Source organism: Rhinolophus sinicus, linkage group LG11 (genome assembly GCF_036562045.2).
Source record: "Rhinolophus sinicus isolate RSC01 linkage group LG11, ASM3656204v1, whole genome shotgun sequence".
Lineage (NCBI taxonomy): Eukaryota > Metazoa > Chordata > Mammalia > Chiroptera > Rhinolophidae > Rhinolophus > Rhinolophus sinicus.
In genome coordinates, this window is record NC_133760.1 from 66,085,328 (window position 1) to 66,100,787 (window position 15,460).

A 15,460-nucleotide genomic window follows, 5' to 3' on the forward strand; every position below is an offset into this window, starting at 1 on the left:
CTATCTTCTCTCGTTCTTAGCTTCTAGCCTCCATCTTCTCCTCCTCCGTGATATTTTCATACAAGTCTCTCTAGGAAATGTCTGGCACTTTAAGCCAATCCTCACATGGCAGGACAACTTCTAAGAGCAACCATCTATAATGACACACTGTGCAATAAACTACGGTCTCTTAACTATCCATCGTCCTTTCGCTTACCATTTCTCTACAGAAGGAATGCATGCAGAATACTTCTAACGTATCTTCTTCATAATCTTCACTCATTCCCCATCGAATACAGTAACCTATTATCTGAACAAACCACCTATTCACACCCTCTAGTAAGTCAAGCCTAGTAACTCTGAAGTTGCCACAAATAACTCTTTATCAGCATTCATCTTCATCAGCTTCCTTATAAACTTTCCTGTCACCCACGTCCTTTAATTAATTCCTTCCAAATTGGGGCTTCAAGAGCTAGTCTGCTGCCTCCAACTCTAGTCCTTACTCCTCACTTTCTTCATACTTCTAGTTACAATATGCTCTTTACACCCAAAATGTGACCCATTAGACCTGTGTTGAGCTCTGACAGGACCCGTCTCCATCCTCATCCCACACCTGCTCTGCCTCGTAGCCCGTCACTGTGCAGCATCTCCTTCTTTACCTCCAGTCGCTTTTCTTTTTTGTTGCATCATGACTCCGGCTCAGGGGTGCTGTCATGCCATTCCAGTTGGTGTCTGTCATTCCTTACTGTGACCCCTTTTCATCTGAGGGCCACTTTCATGTTGCTTTTCTGTACCTCTCCTTTCCCCTGTATCTGTCCTGGAAACAAACCTTGCCTCCAGCACCCTCCTGCCGGGTGAGCAGCATTCCTGGGTGCAGCCCTCCTTCCTGTAGGCACACTCCTCAGCTCGGGCACTCACTGCTCCCCTCACTGTCATCTTCCTGACTTCCTGCACCCTTAGCCTGCACACATCTCCTCCTTGGTCCCGTCTAGACCTGCGTGGAATCGACCACATCCTGTTCCTGTTCTTTATTATTCCCACAAAGCTTTCTGGAATCTCCTCATAACCCCATTTATTCAGTCACAGTCTCTCCTCCAGGGGTTGACACCAGACAACTCCTTACTGAATTTCCTGCCATTTACCACCCCAGCCTAATTCACACATCTCGCTCCTTCCGTAGCTTCCGGCATCCATCTTTTCTAACTCTGTTCTTCTCATGCAAGTCTCCTTAGTAGCTCTCTCTCATTTCAGTCAGTCCTCACAAGACAAGCCTGAGAACAGTTTTAATGCGGATCTTCAGGGCATTCATCTCTTACTGCCTTTGGTTATTTGCCTGGCTTTGTTCATGAAGCTCTCACCTTTATGTAATGGCAGGGGACTCAGTATTGTCCCTCTGGCCATGGAAAGGCCCTCTCTCACCCCTTCTCCTCCTCAACCAGTGTTTGTCATGCTTTCTAGCAACACTGATAGATTGCTACCAGTGGTTTTTACTAGAGTTCGTTCACCTTCGATTCCCTGTAACCTCTCACTGTATCACCCAAACCATTTTATTAAAAATTTGCCACAAAACTTTCAGGAACATTACCTCTACTAATACCATTCCTATTTGCTTCTTTAATCTGTTTCTCTGTATCCCTTACTCATGCATAAACGTCTTCTGACTCGTACATAAAATTCAACCAGTTTTCCCAGGCCGTGATGTACCATTGTTCCTGAGTGTCTCTGATTATTCCTCTTCCTTCCTTGCCTATAGCCTCTCTGCTTAATCAGAACCAAACGGGTACGTACAGTCTTGTATTACTAATGTCTATCCTGCCTCTCCATTCTGATTTGATCGTGACCTTTGTCCCTACCATAACCCCCTTCCTCTTTAAAACAACAAGAAACTTCAACTGACCCATTCTGGATGTATATTAGCTTCTACATTCTTTCTTCTAACCTCTTCCTCCTGCAGAAAACCCTACCTTAATTCAACCAACATCATTCTTTCATCAACCCCGGATTCCATTAAAATAGATTCTGTCGTCTTGATAGGTACACTCTTTCCTATATTGGTCAACCCACTACCATTATCTGTTTTCAACCTACTCTATTAAATTCACTTACTCTCGGAATTCAGACCTATTCCTCATAGGATTCCCATCAGTGACTTTAATTATCTCTAACATTTCAATCACTTGACTACCTAAGTCTGTGATCAGATAATCACCACCAGAACCTGTTGGAAAATATCTAGTCTCCTTCATTTGAAAAACCTGGTATTTCAAATTTCTGTACCAGGTATTTCAAATTTGTCCCTAAACAAAGTCTCTTCTCAGCACCCATGTATTAGCATATCTCTTACTGTTTCCAACTCTCCATGACCTTTCTGGCCTCCTTCTTTTTGCTCAACTGCCTTCCTCTGCTCTTTCACATCTTTTGAGATCCAATTAAACTTACATCCTTTCAGTTTTTTATGATTTTCCCAGGCTATTAATCCTGCACTCCCACACAGCCCGCTACTAAAAGTTATATTAAAGAAACTATGGCACTGAGTGGTGATGTCCTGGGTATATAGGTAGGTCTCTCTCACACACACTGTTATTTAATTCCTCGACGAGCAACTTTTGGAGGAGGAGGTCATGTCTCAGTCTCTTTTTATCTAAGGGTCTGGCACGTCACTTTACACCTGCACATGTAATGTCAACATGTACTGACATTTATTACATGTTTGGAGGGAGGGGGATTCAAGTTAAGACTGAGCAGATGAAGTCTCACTACCCAATATGTCATCTTTACATCTGAGTCTATTCTTTGCTGTCCTTGCCTACCCCCCAAATAACTTTCAAACTCCCCAATTTCTAATATTTTTGTACCTATAAGCCTTTTCCAAACCATGGATTAGACCCTTTGCTTCATCTGTACTTAATAAATCCCCTCCTTCAGACAGTTCAGAAAATCCTATTTTCTTCATGAAAAGTTCACTTTCCAAAAATTGTGCTTCTACCACCATTTCTTAGTATTACTTCCGCCAATCATCTCCGAACATATAACTGCCCCCTTGCTTTTCCATTTGAAGACCCCAACTTGCCCAGTACTAGCACCTCACGACTGACCTACTCACTGTAGATTGCAAGTTGACATAAAGCAACTGCATCCCGGTGGTCTGTGGACCCACTGTCGGTCCACAGTCTACACAGTATTGCTACTGAGATTCTCATGTGCTTAGTGGTAATTTAATGATGATGTGTGCTTTTTATCATCGATACTTTCTGCTCTGTTTGTCAGCTCCTAAAGGACTGGTTCTTCCATTTTTCTACACGTAGCCCCTGTGACATGCATGGCAAAAAGCGCCCACAGTATCTCCCTTGCTGCTTTCTTTATACCAATACAAAACCAGAGTTTTCCCCTGTCAGCTTTTCTGTGCTGTTCTAACCCACAGTGGGGAATGGATTTTAAAATCAGCCTCTGTGAGCCTGCCGTCTGACCAGCTGATAGGCGGCTTTTGGGAACGACTAGCCTGGAAGGCAGAGCCGGCATGTTGCTCTCAGTGACACCGAGCCCAGTGCCCAGTGCAGATGGTGCTTGCCAGTCACTGCTGCCCCTGTGTGCTGTGCCGCCCACTGACACAGGCTCCTGCTCTCTCCCCAGTGGCAGGCACCTTTAGCTGCACCATGAAGTTCACTGTCCGGGACTGCGACCCTGACACTGGGGTCCCCGCGGAGGAGGGATATGATGATGAGTACGTGGTGAGTCTCCCCGCTCAGACGTCTCCCTGAAGGACTGTCGTCTGGGGACATCTGACAGGAACTTACGGGGTTTTATTCTTCTCAGATTACAAGTGAGGAGGACCTGGACCGATCCTCTGTCATGGGAGTGTGTCATGCCAAAAAGAATCAAGATTTATCACTTCCCGACTGATTAAAACAAAGCTCACCCTTTTTTATGTCTTTATAATAGGGATAATTACAAGATGAAAATAATTACGAGATTTTCATTGAGATCAATGAGTTTAAAGTATGGGGGCGGGTTGTTTTCAACAGCTTTTAGTTGGCTTGTAATTTAGCCACATTACGGACTGCAAAGCCGTCCTAGAATGCATGGAAAAGGTTAAGAAATATCAACCTGTTAGTGAATGCCAAGTTCAGAAGGCCCAGTATGGCCTAAACTTGACAGTTAGGTGTGGTGACATGATACTTTGTACCCCCAGGGTTGTAGACATTGATCTGAATGTGCTTTTGCCAGGTGTCCTATCTCCTTGCTTTCCTTTGCTAATGCCTACATTGGTGGATGTATGCAGACTATAGGACTTAAACTAGTTTGGTAATAGAGTTTTTCCTGGGCTCCTGCAAAGGATGTAACACAGAATGATAAAACCATATTAATTAGTCCCTTCCATCTTTGTTCTGTACTGAAAGGACTTTAATTTACTGACCCTTCCTTGTCACCCACTAGCTGGAAGATGTTGAAGTGACCGTGTCTGACCACATCCAGAAGGTTCTGAAGCCTAACTTTGCTGCTGCCTGGGAAGAGGTGGGAGACACCTTTGAGAAAGAGGAGACTTTTGCCCTCAGTTCTACCAAAACTCTCGAAGGTGAGAACAATTGTGCTTATGTATTGCCTGACAGCAGCATATAAAACCTAACAGGAATATTTATTATTCCAGAAGAACTCTTCTTTAAATGCTTCCTAAACTAATTCACTTAAAAGGCCAAGACCTGCCTTCATCACCTGGGTGACCCGTTCCCTTCCCGTGGCTCCCTCCACACACCCCTTCTCCCCTCGCTCCCCAGCTCCCTCGTGTCTGCGCACAGGCACATCCCTATCTGACCTTTTCTGATACTGTCGCATCAATCTTGTCAACACAGAAGCTGTCAACAACATCATCACATTTCTGGGCATGCAGCCATGTGAGAGGTCAGACAAAGTACCTGAGAACAAGAACTCCCATTCTCTCTACCTGGCAGGTAAGAAACCTTCTTTGGATTTCCCCTTTGTTTTGTTGCAAAATTTAAAAAGAAGGGGTGTTCATGGGCAGCTCTTGCCCTGCTGTTGTCCCATTATCCCACTGGGAGTCATAATTTGAAGTCCCATCAAAATGAAGAATTTGTTGTAGCCGTTTAATTTGCATGCTATCCTTAGGTGGTTCTTTTAAGATGTACATTTGGCCTGAACACTTACTTAAATCTCTCCCATGGCTATCAATGCCACTCCCTCTCCCCGTCTGAGTACGCCAAATCAATATTATTGAATACCATCTATGTACCTGGTATCATGGGAATATAAAAGATTATTTCGAATTTGTATGTAGGATTCGATTCCCACCAAGCTAAACTCAAATAGAAAGGGAATGCAGGCAGAGCATGATACATTTCATCAGTCAGAGCTTGTTTTGAGTTCTTAATATGGTTTTCCTCACTTCTTTTTCTGTCAGGTGTATACAGAGGTGGCTATGATTTATTGGTGAGGTCCAGGCTGGCCTTAGCAGATGGAGTGACCATGCAGGTGACGGTCAGAAGCAAAGAGGGAACACCTGTAGATGTTATCTTGGCTTCTGTGGGATAAGGTTCTATTGGGAATCATGAAGTTGCTGTACACTTCACTGCCAGTGGGCTTTTAGGCTAGTGGCATGAATGCCCCAAAATCATCCTTTTGAAGATTAATGACTTTGGAGAAGCAAATTAAATGTTTGGCCCTGAGCCAGCAGATCAAGCAAAAATCTGTCCTTCTGCATGTCTTTTTTTTTTTTTTTTTTTTTGGTCAACTTTGACGTGATAGTACAGCTTTGGGTGATCTTGAAAAGCAAATACTAGCCTCTACCCCAGCTGCTTAACTTCATTATATTCTTTAATTGAATGTGTGTCTGAAAGCTCCTGACAATGTCGGAAAGCTTTTATCCCAGAGGGGTGGTGGGGGAGGGGAAGGCAGAGTCCACTTTTGTCAAAAGTCATTTTTATTAATAGAAAATAAACACTTATTCCACTTTCAGTTGTTATACTTGAAGTTGCTAATTAAAAAAAAGAAAAAAGAATTTAAAATTATCACTTAATAATCCTGTTTTGTCTAAAATAATGAAACTGGCTTTAAAAAAGTATTCAGCACCATTTGCTCATAGGCCTTTCAGAATTTGTTCTTAAAGTTTCTGGACCTTTCCTGTCTATAAAGTACAGGAATTGTGGAGCTACGTGAGGCAGGCTCTCTGGGACAGCCAGTGAGAAGTTAAGCAGTCCCTAGAAGGAATCAGTGTACACTCGGCATGGTAACTTGGACTGTACAATGGTCCCCTCCCCTCCACTTTCACTCGGGAGGGACGTGCTTTGAAGCACTGAGGTATGAAGAGTCAGACTGTTACTTGCTGTTAGAATTGGTCTTTCCAGCGAATAACAGGAAATCTCTGGTATAGATGCTACTGGTCTTTCGTGTCTTGTGATTTTAGGAAATTCTGTAAATAGTTTTGGATTTAGTTCAATTTATACAGAAGTTAAATATGTTCAGTAAGGTTACTACTCTGCCAGAGTGTTGGCTGGTTTAGTATCTTATAAAATATAAGTAATACGTATAGGTAAAGCATAATCATAAAGTCTACCTAGGATAATGAACTATTTAAATCTAGTTTAACACAATGTCTAATTAGAAGCAGCTAATGAAACTAAATCCAAAGTTATGACAAGAGAGACTCACTCACTTGAAGCTGTGCTGCCTAGAAAACTTAAAAAAGCACGTGCCCTTAAAGCCATACAAGGAGCGGTGGGGCAGCACCCTCTCCTCATTCTTTCCCATTCGAGTTCAATTACAGTTGGGCCAAAGAGTAGCGTTTCTAAATATTTCAGAAGAGTCTGTAGAAGTGTTAAAGGATTTTTAAGCCAAAGGATGTCTGTCTTTCTGTATCAGTGAGTAGTAGTGCTTGTCAGAATTTCCTAATAACACAAAGGCAAGGCCATACACTTGACGAGATGCCAACGGAATGGGAGGTGGACTATTAGGTCACCCTTAGTCGGAGCTTCTGCTGGCTTTTTACTCTATGCTGTTCACCAGTGGGAGTCAGGTGGACTTTTGTGAGAGAGTAAGTGTGGGGGGGCCAGGACCTCTTTTGGGCATCTCTTCCTAAATGGAATACACGACAGATAGGGGAGGAGGGGAGGTGATACAGGGAAGCTACTCTTTCCAGCTCAGAAGGAGTTGATGAAGCCCATATATGCATTCAAGAAGCCCATGGGATCCTCTAGCTGTGGGTAGTGGCTAATGTGGTCATCCAGAATCGACACTGTGGACCGCGGCAGCGTTTTCCTAGTGGAAGAGAACAGCATGGAGGTGAACTTGAGGCTGGAGGGAGGTAAGCCAGTGGGCAGCCCCAGTAAATGCCCCTGCGGACGTACCACACTGGAAGGAACCAACAAAGAGCTTATTCAGCTTCTACTTTGGAATTGTATCTTAGGCAGATTAGCTTGCCAATTCCATTTATGATGTATACAGACCAGTTTTTAAATGTTCATAATCCAACAGACAACAACTTGCAAATGTAACACTTTTGTGACACATGGCAAAGCAGGATGACTTCCAGCTCCTTAGAGAAGCATGAGACATCAAACAAGGGGATCACACTGTCCAAGTAAAGATAAGAGAAGACCTTCCTTAACCCTGGGAGGAGACGAGGGTATTTTGTTGGAAATTAAATGCAAGCTATTTACTACTGGGTTGTTTCTACTAGGCCAAATGAAGGTATGGAACGTTCTTATGTGACAAAGTCAAGATTTCATATTCCGACACCTTCTGAGTTAAGTACCCAGAGAAAATAACCAATGAGTAGGCACTTTTCCACAGTGAGCTCTTCTCCGTCTCTCCCTGAAGTCTGCTCAGCTGAGGCAGATGAGCTGGCTTTACAATCAGACTAAAGCAAACATTTCTTATAAACTTGTGTCCACTTCCATTCTTTGGTTCGCATGATAGCTTTTTCTTACCTGTACACCTAGGAATATGTAGTAGCCATGACAGTGAAAACAGGCCGTGCCAGTGAAGAGAATGTGTAACTCAATTTCCTGATCTCACATTTACGTGACAGTAAGATTCCCCAGCTCATCCTTTAGGGTATGTTTCCTGGATCGGCCAGTGAGGTCAGAGACAGTGGCCAGAGCAACAGGCAAGCCTGCTCACCACTATCAGACTGGGATGAGGAACTAACAGAACAAAGCCCCTGAGGGAGACTCACCTGTACAGCTCCAAAAACTCCGGATAGGGATTCACCGGATCCAAGGGCCCGTAGATGAAATGAACTAGGAGAGAGAAGCAGAGTGCATTACTAACAGCTCTCACATCTATTCTCTGACCGCCCCCCATGCTAAAATTACCCTCCAAAAAAAAGATTTTAACTAGTTTTTATGCTGGAAAATCTAGCTTCTTTGAATTAAGGCATAAGAAACTTCTGGGAATACACCCACTTGCAGGACCCTCTTTCTATAAATCCAGGGTACTGTCATTCTGTAAGTCTCTCTCTTCAGTTATAATTGACCCTTGACATTTGAAATCAACAATTTCTTGAGCACTATTATGTGTGAGACACGGCACCGATTTTCTTTTTTAAATCTGTAAGAATGAAGAAACAAATGAGCAGAAGCCACGTATAGCCTCTTGATTAGTAATGTAAACAGCTTTCTGTGCCAGGAATGCAGCATTGAACACGGCAGGCACTGACAATGCACAGAAACCAGTCTAACGCCCACTCCTGACAGCAACACCAACTACCTTAGCAACAGATCTCAGTGGTTTCTACACTTCACTCTACAACACGTCATTCATGCTCCAGATGTTAGAGAGGGTCACCAGACTGCATAAAGGATGACCAGTTAAATTTGAATTTCGGATGATGGTGTTTTTTTTAACGTATGTTCCAAATATTGCACAACACATACTTATCCTTAAGAAAGTATTTGTTGTTTATCTGTAATTCAAATTTAGGTGTTTCTATTTTTATTTGCTAAATCTGGCAATTATTTTAACCCCCGAGTCCCTCTGTTTTCCTATCAAGATGTGACACAGAAATACTCACTGGGAATAGTTACAGAGGCAAGCGCTCCCACCCAGCGTCTTCTAAACTTCTTCCTCTGATTGATGTACTGTAAGAGGCTACAGGACAAGTCAGTCAGCAGGAGTAGAACAAGAACCCTTCCTTGTTACAGGGATGCAAAGGCCTGCCACGCGTCGTAAGGAACACAATATATGTTCTCTTAATCCAGAAGCAACTTGGCACTTCTGGGAATGGCCCCCGTAATTTATCCATTTCTGTTAACCTCTGTGTAGCTATGGCAGTGGTCATGCCTAATGTTTGTGTTTATTAAGCAGAGAATAAGATCTAGGAAGGCTGTAAGTTAGTTTGGGTTAGAAGTGACTAAAGCCCAAGCCTAAGGTTCTGACTGCGGCTCCATCACTAACTAGCTATGTGACTCAAAGGTGTAACACACATCTTTTGACCTGTTTCCTCATTTTTAAAATGAGGATTTAACCACATGATCTTTAAATTGACGTCTACTTCTAAAATTCTGAGTGTAGAAATTCATAAGCACAAAGCTTCATTCTCTGCAGTTCATCTGACCACAGATAAAATGGAGGAGAATTTCTCTTTCTTCAATGTTCAGACGCCATAGCCACTCAAGCTCACGTATTCTAATTATTCTGCCTGGAAACTCCAGGAGTTAAACCTCAAATATCACTTCTTATAAGTGGTATTTACGTTTTGGAAAGGACAGTATAAGGAAATTTTAAAAGGATTGTTTTGCAACTTTTTTGTATTAAAATGAATGTTCAGGATCCCATAGGGACAGGGGTGGGAGGGAGGAATGATTCCCTCTCCCTCACAATTCCCAGCAAAGCCTAAGCTACACTGACCCAGCTGGCCAAAGGACAGGGCCTTATCTCCAGCCGTTCATGGATAGCATCATCGCCAGGTCCCTATGTGAAAGCAGCATTTGAACCAAGGCGTGGGAATGCTCTGTACAAGACAGAGAAGTCACCCCTCTCAGTCCCTCTGGCTACAGAAGAGATATGAAAAAGGAAGAGCCTTGTACTTTGAGCGAGGCACTAAATGTCTTTCACAACCATGATTAGACATGTTGAAGCATTCAATATTAACAAGAAGTCCAAAGGAGGATTTGCCAGAGTCAATCAGCCAGTTATAACTGAATTAGCATGAGAATTTGCAGTTGTTTAGCTAAACTTTTTGTGCCACATGGCTTAGGCTCAGGGCTTACTCTAGCCTGGATTTCCTTCTTAGAAAGTACAGAGCATGACTTTTTTTGGTTTACTTTGTAAATCATAATCAACCTCCTTGTGAGAGGGAAGAGCCAGCCAGGATCAGAATGAGCAATCCCACATTCCAAAAAAAGGCCTCTCTGGAAACCAAAGCAAAGAGTCATTTCTTACCTGTCGATAACCAAGTTCCCATCATTGTTGCGTATCCCTGCCCACATGTCCCACAGCTCACTCTCAGAGGGTCGGGTGTATGGCCCAAAGACTGGGGTGAGACTGAAAGAGTCCAGAAAAGAAAGATAAGTGTGAGAAGAATTCAGAATGTCAAATATGACTGGACCCTCAGAGGTCACGTAGGCTGACCCTGAACTGATTTATTAATTCCTTCTACTTCCGTGGCAAGTGGCCAATACCTTTGCTTTAAAATTTCAAACCCTAGGATTTGGCCCAGAATCTTAGTGGCCACCACTTTCCACTCCATTGTTCCCAGGTTGCAGTGAATCAGTCTTTGACAATGACTTACCCTCGCGAGAATACAAAGAAGTTCATCAGTCGTGTGAGAATGGGTGACAGCACGCCTCCATCTTTGAGAAGCTATAGGTAAATAAATAAAAGTAAAAGTCAAGAATCCAGAGAGAAAAGAGAACTAATGAGGACAAAAGGTGTTATACAAGGAACTAAAACAAGACTTTAGCCAAATTTCTTACTGAAAGGTTTGGTCATTGGCTGTTAGTTTTTTGTTTTGCCTGTCCACATTCTCCTCTCATGGAAGACAAACCTATTTCTAATTCCCTTTAAGATAACATTTGTACACTTCACTATATCCCTAAGATGTTTAACTGATATATTCAACTTTACACTAGAATCCCAATTTGTTCCAACATCACGCTAATGACACAAATCTTTGAATCTCTGTATTTCTCCAAACATTTGTTGATCTCTTATCCTCAGAAAATTTTAGGCTTTTTGTAGAGGCCACTTCCACTGCTTTATTTGCATAAGAAGGAAAAGAACTAACTTTGTTAATGTAAATTGATGAGGAGAAGGATTTTAACTAAGGGCCATTACGGCAGGAATGGTCTTTTAATAAAGATCCCACCATTATTTACATCAGTATAAATCTTAAGAACTAAGGATCTAGTCAGTGGAGTAGCCAACCTTTTGGAGAAGGAGAGGACGGTGAGTCTCAGGAAATATGCCTGTAGGAGAAGAGACTTACATTAGTCATTTTCCCAACAACTCTAGGGCAAACACAGGCAAATACCCTACCCCTTGTCACCTTTGGTGCCTTTACTGCTAAAAACCAAAGTACAAATAAAAACTTTGTATTGTTATCTAATTCCTTCTCCAGGGAATTCTGGTTTAAAAGGTCAAATTATATCCCATTGGGATTGCTTTCCTGATTGTAAAGGTAGAGAAACAGCAAAAACAATGTATGCGGTCATCCATACTGCTGAGTAGGCTCTAACTCCCCTTAGCGTTTTCGCCCATCCTCAGAACAACACATTGTGTTTTTGATTTAGTAAAGAAACCAGAGATTCTTCAGGAAGTGTAGGTCCTTCAAGAAAAAAAACACACTAGATTTTTCCTTTTCCATTTTTCACCAGTCAATGGGAGAAAGCCATCATGAGCATTACTTATAAAGGGACAAACAGACTCCACTCCCAATCTGACCTGAAGGTATTCAGGGGACATTTGGAGATTCGTGGATTAATAGGCCAGGTTCAATGGCACACGAAGAAAAAGAAACATCTCCAAAAGGTCTAATCAAGTGTTCACTAATTCCTAATGGAAACTTGTCACTGCCAATTAAGAGTTGAAGAGTTTACAAAACCACCGTAGTATTAAAAGTACCTGTGGCTTCATCTCAAATATTTGCATAACTCACTGTGGTTGTTACAGGTATCTGGAAATATTTATACTCCTCACTACTACTAATAGTTGTTACTAGACCCACTAGATCTTGCTATGTAATACAATGCATTTAAAAAGGCACACATTATTAAAACAAGCTTTTATTAACTATATGTCAGTCTAGTTTCCTTTGTAATCTTAACTCATTTTATTTTCTATATTTAAAACCATTATTTTGAGAAAGGGTCAATAAATTTCATCAGGTCACCAAAGTGGTTCATGGCACAAAGAGGTCGAGTCCCAGTTTGTATCTGTTTGCAATACCATCAGATTACCATTTAGATGTCACTGTGATATCTAAACGTGGCCCACGTCACCTTCCACCCACTGCCAAGGCAATTACCTCCATTTGACAGACAGAGACTCTTTATGGTAAGACGACCAGATCGATTCTGCTTGAACCTAGAAATGGAAGGGAAACATCTGACTGAGTTGACCTGCACCAATGTAGCGGCTGAAGACAGACTTCTAAGAGGCAAAGGGCTAGAAAGAAGCCAGGATCGATTTACTTTTCCCAGCGTCTTACCCCAGTGACACCTGTGCATAGTACAGAAGTCTACGGCTTCACTGACCTATAGAGCAGCTCTTGAGCAACAATGTCTCCATAATCATGAGACAAAAGGTTGATCCGGCGGTTCTGGAGCCCCAGATGCCGCAAAAGCGCCTCCACGATGCTGGCCTGCTCAAATATGGAGTAGTGATGTGGTCTCTAGGGGAAGGAAAGCCCACAGACACAGGATGAAGTCGTGAGTGCACATGTCTGCCAGGCTGACCCCTCCGTCTCGCCCACCCCCGCCCCTCCACACTGCTTACCGGTTTGTCACTGAAGCCAAAGCCTAAGAAATCGAGGGCAATCACTCGATGAAACCTCAGCGTCAGACCTTCCCAGATCTACAAGAAAGAAAGGGATGACTCGCACTTTTGCGTCCTGCCCCTCCTCTCCTCCGACCTACACCAACAGGAGTTTCATCCCTTTTTTAACTTAACAGACTTCACTAAAGGGAAAATCACAAGAAACCACCACAGGCCTACAGATGATCCTCTTGGAAAGTGCTTTATTCCTAATTATGAATCTCTATGGAGGGAGGAACTTCAGCTTTTTTTTTTTTAACTTGACAATGACCTTCCCAGATTGCCAGAGTTTTTTACTCCCTTACAGTAAATGAAAAACAGTTCTGCATTTAATCCTATTTTATTAAGCAATTCAAATATGCAAGAGCCTTCCAATGCTGACAAAGTCCTTGATTTGGGATTTTTAACGACATAGTAGGACCCAGAAAGTCTAATTTCATTACCTTGTACCAATCATAGCTGGATGTTGGGAAGCCATGTAAAAGCACGACTATCTCCGGACTTCCAACCACACCCACAGAGTCTGGGAAGGAAAGAAGAGATCGATTAGGCCAACTTCGTATAAAAATAATCTTGATGATATTAAATCTAAGTAATCTGGCATAAAAAACAAGGAATCCTGCCCAAGTTAATGAAATTAAAAGAACAGGTTTCTTTTTTTAATGCAAGCTTATTGCTTTAGGTAAAAACAGGCATTTGATTTTTAAAAATACATTAAAAAATATATAAATAGCACATTTTATATGAAAATACTTAAAGGGAGTCTGCTTAATTTCACCCAGTTTTTAAAAAGTATTTCTCCCATTAGTCTGTATTATTAATACAGAAATTGGTTTTCACAGTAAAAAGTAAACTTTCACAGTTAAAAGTATACAATCACAATATATAAACTACAGATTCTTTGTACTTTATCATTAATGGTCTCACAAAAATTTTCTAAAATATAGCAACTTGTCTACAACCTCGTGTGCGCCTTAGTGTATACTGTTTGGCCAGCACTTTTATTTCCTGCAGAAGAGACCCATTCTAATATCAAAAGCATCATGCTCAAACTATTGCACAATTCTAACTGTAAAAAAGGGTTAATCAATACAGACATGAACATTTTTTAATGCATAAACATATTTTAAATTAGCCAAACATTTAAACAGTAGAGCAGCACCCTGTTAAAAATAATTAGATTAAAACCAACACATTCATATACTGCCAGTGGCATGAGAATTTGATAAAGTTAGCAAAATAATTTAATTAGAAGCAAAAACTGTAAATGACCTAAATGACCAACATAAAGAAAATCATATACTTACTTAATTGAATATTGCAAATGAGAGGAGGTCAGGAGCAATAATGAAAAACGGTTTATGACAAACATTTTTCGTTATTGCTCTTGACCCCCGCCCAAAAGGAATCTTTTCCAATCACGTTTCTCAGGTCTTTCCCTATAAAATGACGTTAATGGCACCTATCTCCAAGTACTATTATAAAGATTAAATGAAATAATGAAGATTGAAAACATAATTCAATGCCTAGAATATGGTAATTACTAGATGAGTAGCAGTCATACAACAGTAATTATCATTAGCAGATTAATTTATACAAAGGTATAAGACTTAAATCACATTTAATTATGCATATAACATAATCTTACAGAAAACAAAATGAAATCAGGAATTTAGGGGGGAACTAGAACCCCAATGGGAGCTTTATCTATGAATACTGTTTATATTATGCGATACTAGGAGCGTGCAAAAGAAAAAAAACAGTATCATAGTATCAATACAAATCAAGCTATGACAAAAAAAATTATACTAAAAAGTCAGTTCTGCAAAAATTAGAATCTCAGTTCCACCAACCCCACCTTCCCAGCAGGATTTTCTTTTTCCTTTCCTTGCTATCAAGTTAACAAGGGAAATTAGTCCATTCCTTCAAGCACACTTCACAGGAAAAGGGAGTTTTCCCCCTCCATCACGAAGAACAACAGAGACCAATGGACACAAAATAAGTACCTCAGTGGGACCTTAAGGGCCTATATACCTAGAGTGTTCCAACAGTCCTGTTCTTACCTTGGTAGAAGATGCGCAGTCCCTTGTAGGTGAAAAACTTGCCTGACGACTTCCATGAGTGAAGAGCAGGGGAAAGCTGGGGGGGCGGGATGTGCAGATAGGCTGCAAGCAGGGGTACAGCCAATAGCCCCACCTGCACCCACCACTCCCTCATCCTGTGGGAAAATCAGAGACCCAGGTAAGCAGTCAGGTGACACTGTCCACACTTGTACAAGCCCCAAACTGGTAAGACAGGGTGGGAAATTTCTGTACCAGGCGGTGACTACCTCACCCTCTATATGAACCATGGCAGAAAGTTACAGCGAGAAAAATGTAAGTGCACTTCCGCCAGCTATGGCAATCACCATGTTTGTTCACCATTCTAATTTTAAGGGGAAATATATTATTTTAATATGTAACCTTCCTCGTCTTCTCCCCATTTTAATCCTTCAGCC

The 15,460-nt window shown here is 41.7% G+C and overlaps 2 protein-coding genes across 7 annotated transcripts in view; one reads left to right on the forward strand and one right to left on the reverse strand.

The window, feature by feature from the left end:
* COPG2 (COPI coat complex subunit gamma 2) overlaps positions 1 to 10,782 on the forward strand; it is a 111,700-nt gene extending 100,918 nt beyond the window's left edge. Inside the window, exons 21-24 of one of the 2 annotated variants that reach the window (XM_074315602.1) lie at positions 3,610 to 3,707; positions 4,414 to 4,552; positions 4,827 to 4,925; positions 10,688 to 10,782. In XM_074315602.1, the coding sequence (XP_074171703.1) occupies positions 3,610 to 3,707; positions 4,414 to 4,552; positions 4,827 to 4,925; positions 10,688 to 10,767 (416 nt within the window). In that variant the 3' untranslated portion in view covers positions 10,768 to 10,782. Of the gene's footprint in view, positions 1 to 3,609; positions 3,708 to 4,413; positions 4,553 to 4,826; positions 4,926 to 5,392; positions 6,001 to 10,687 lie in introns of those variants that run through there. The other variant, XM_019751183.2, reaches the window with a different exon arrangement.
* MEST (mesoderm specific transcript) overlaps positions 1 to 15,460 on the reverse strand; it is an 83,606-nt gene that overhangs the window by 65,111 nt on the left and 3,035 nt on the right. The window contains exons 2-12 of one of the 5 annotated variants that reach the window (XM_019751192.2): positions 15,027 to 15,181; positions 13,407 to 13,486; positions 12,925 to 13,002; positions 12,684 to 12,820; positions 12,455 to 12,513; positions 11,356 to 11,396; positions 10,721 to 10,791; positions 10,372 to 10,473; positions 9,002 to 9,078; positions 8,165 to 8,228; positions 5,894 to 7,245 (exon numbers count right to left, since the gene is read on the reverse strand). In XM_019751192.2, coding sequence (XP_019606751.1) covers positions 7,128 to 7,245; positions 8,165 to 8,228; positions 9,002 to 9,078; positions 10,372 to 10,473; positions 10,721 to 10,791; positions 11,356 to 11,396; positions 12,455 to 12,513; positions 12,684 to 12,820; positions 12,925 to 13,002; positions 13,407 to 13,486; positions 15,027 to 15,181 — 982 coding nt within the window. In that variant the 3' untranslated portion in view covers positions 5,894 to 7,127. Of the gene's footprint in view, positions 1 to 5,893; positions 7,339 to 8,164; positions 8,229 to 9,001; positions 9,079 to 10,371; positions 10,474 to 10,720; positions 10,792 to 11,355; positions 11,397 to 12,454; positions 12,514 to 12,683; positions 12,821 to 12,924; positions 13,003 to 13,406; positions 13,487 to 15,026; positions 15,182 to 15,460 lie in introns of those variants that run through there. The other 4 variants (XM_074315605.1, XM_074315606.1, XM_019751200.2 and 1 more) reach the window with 4 other exon arrangements.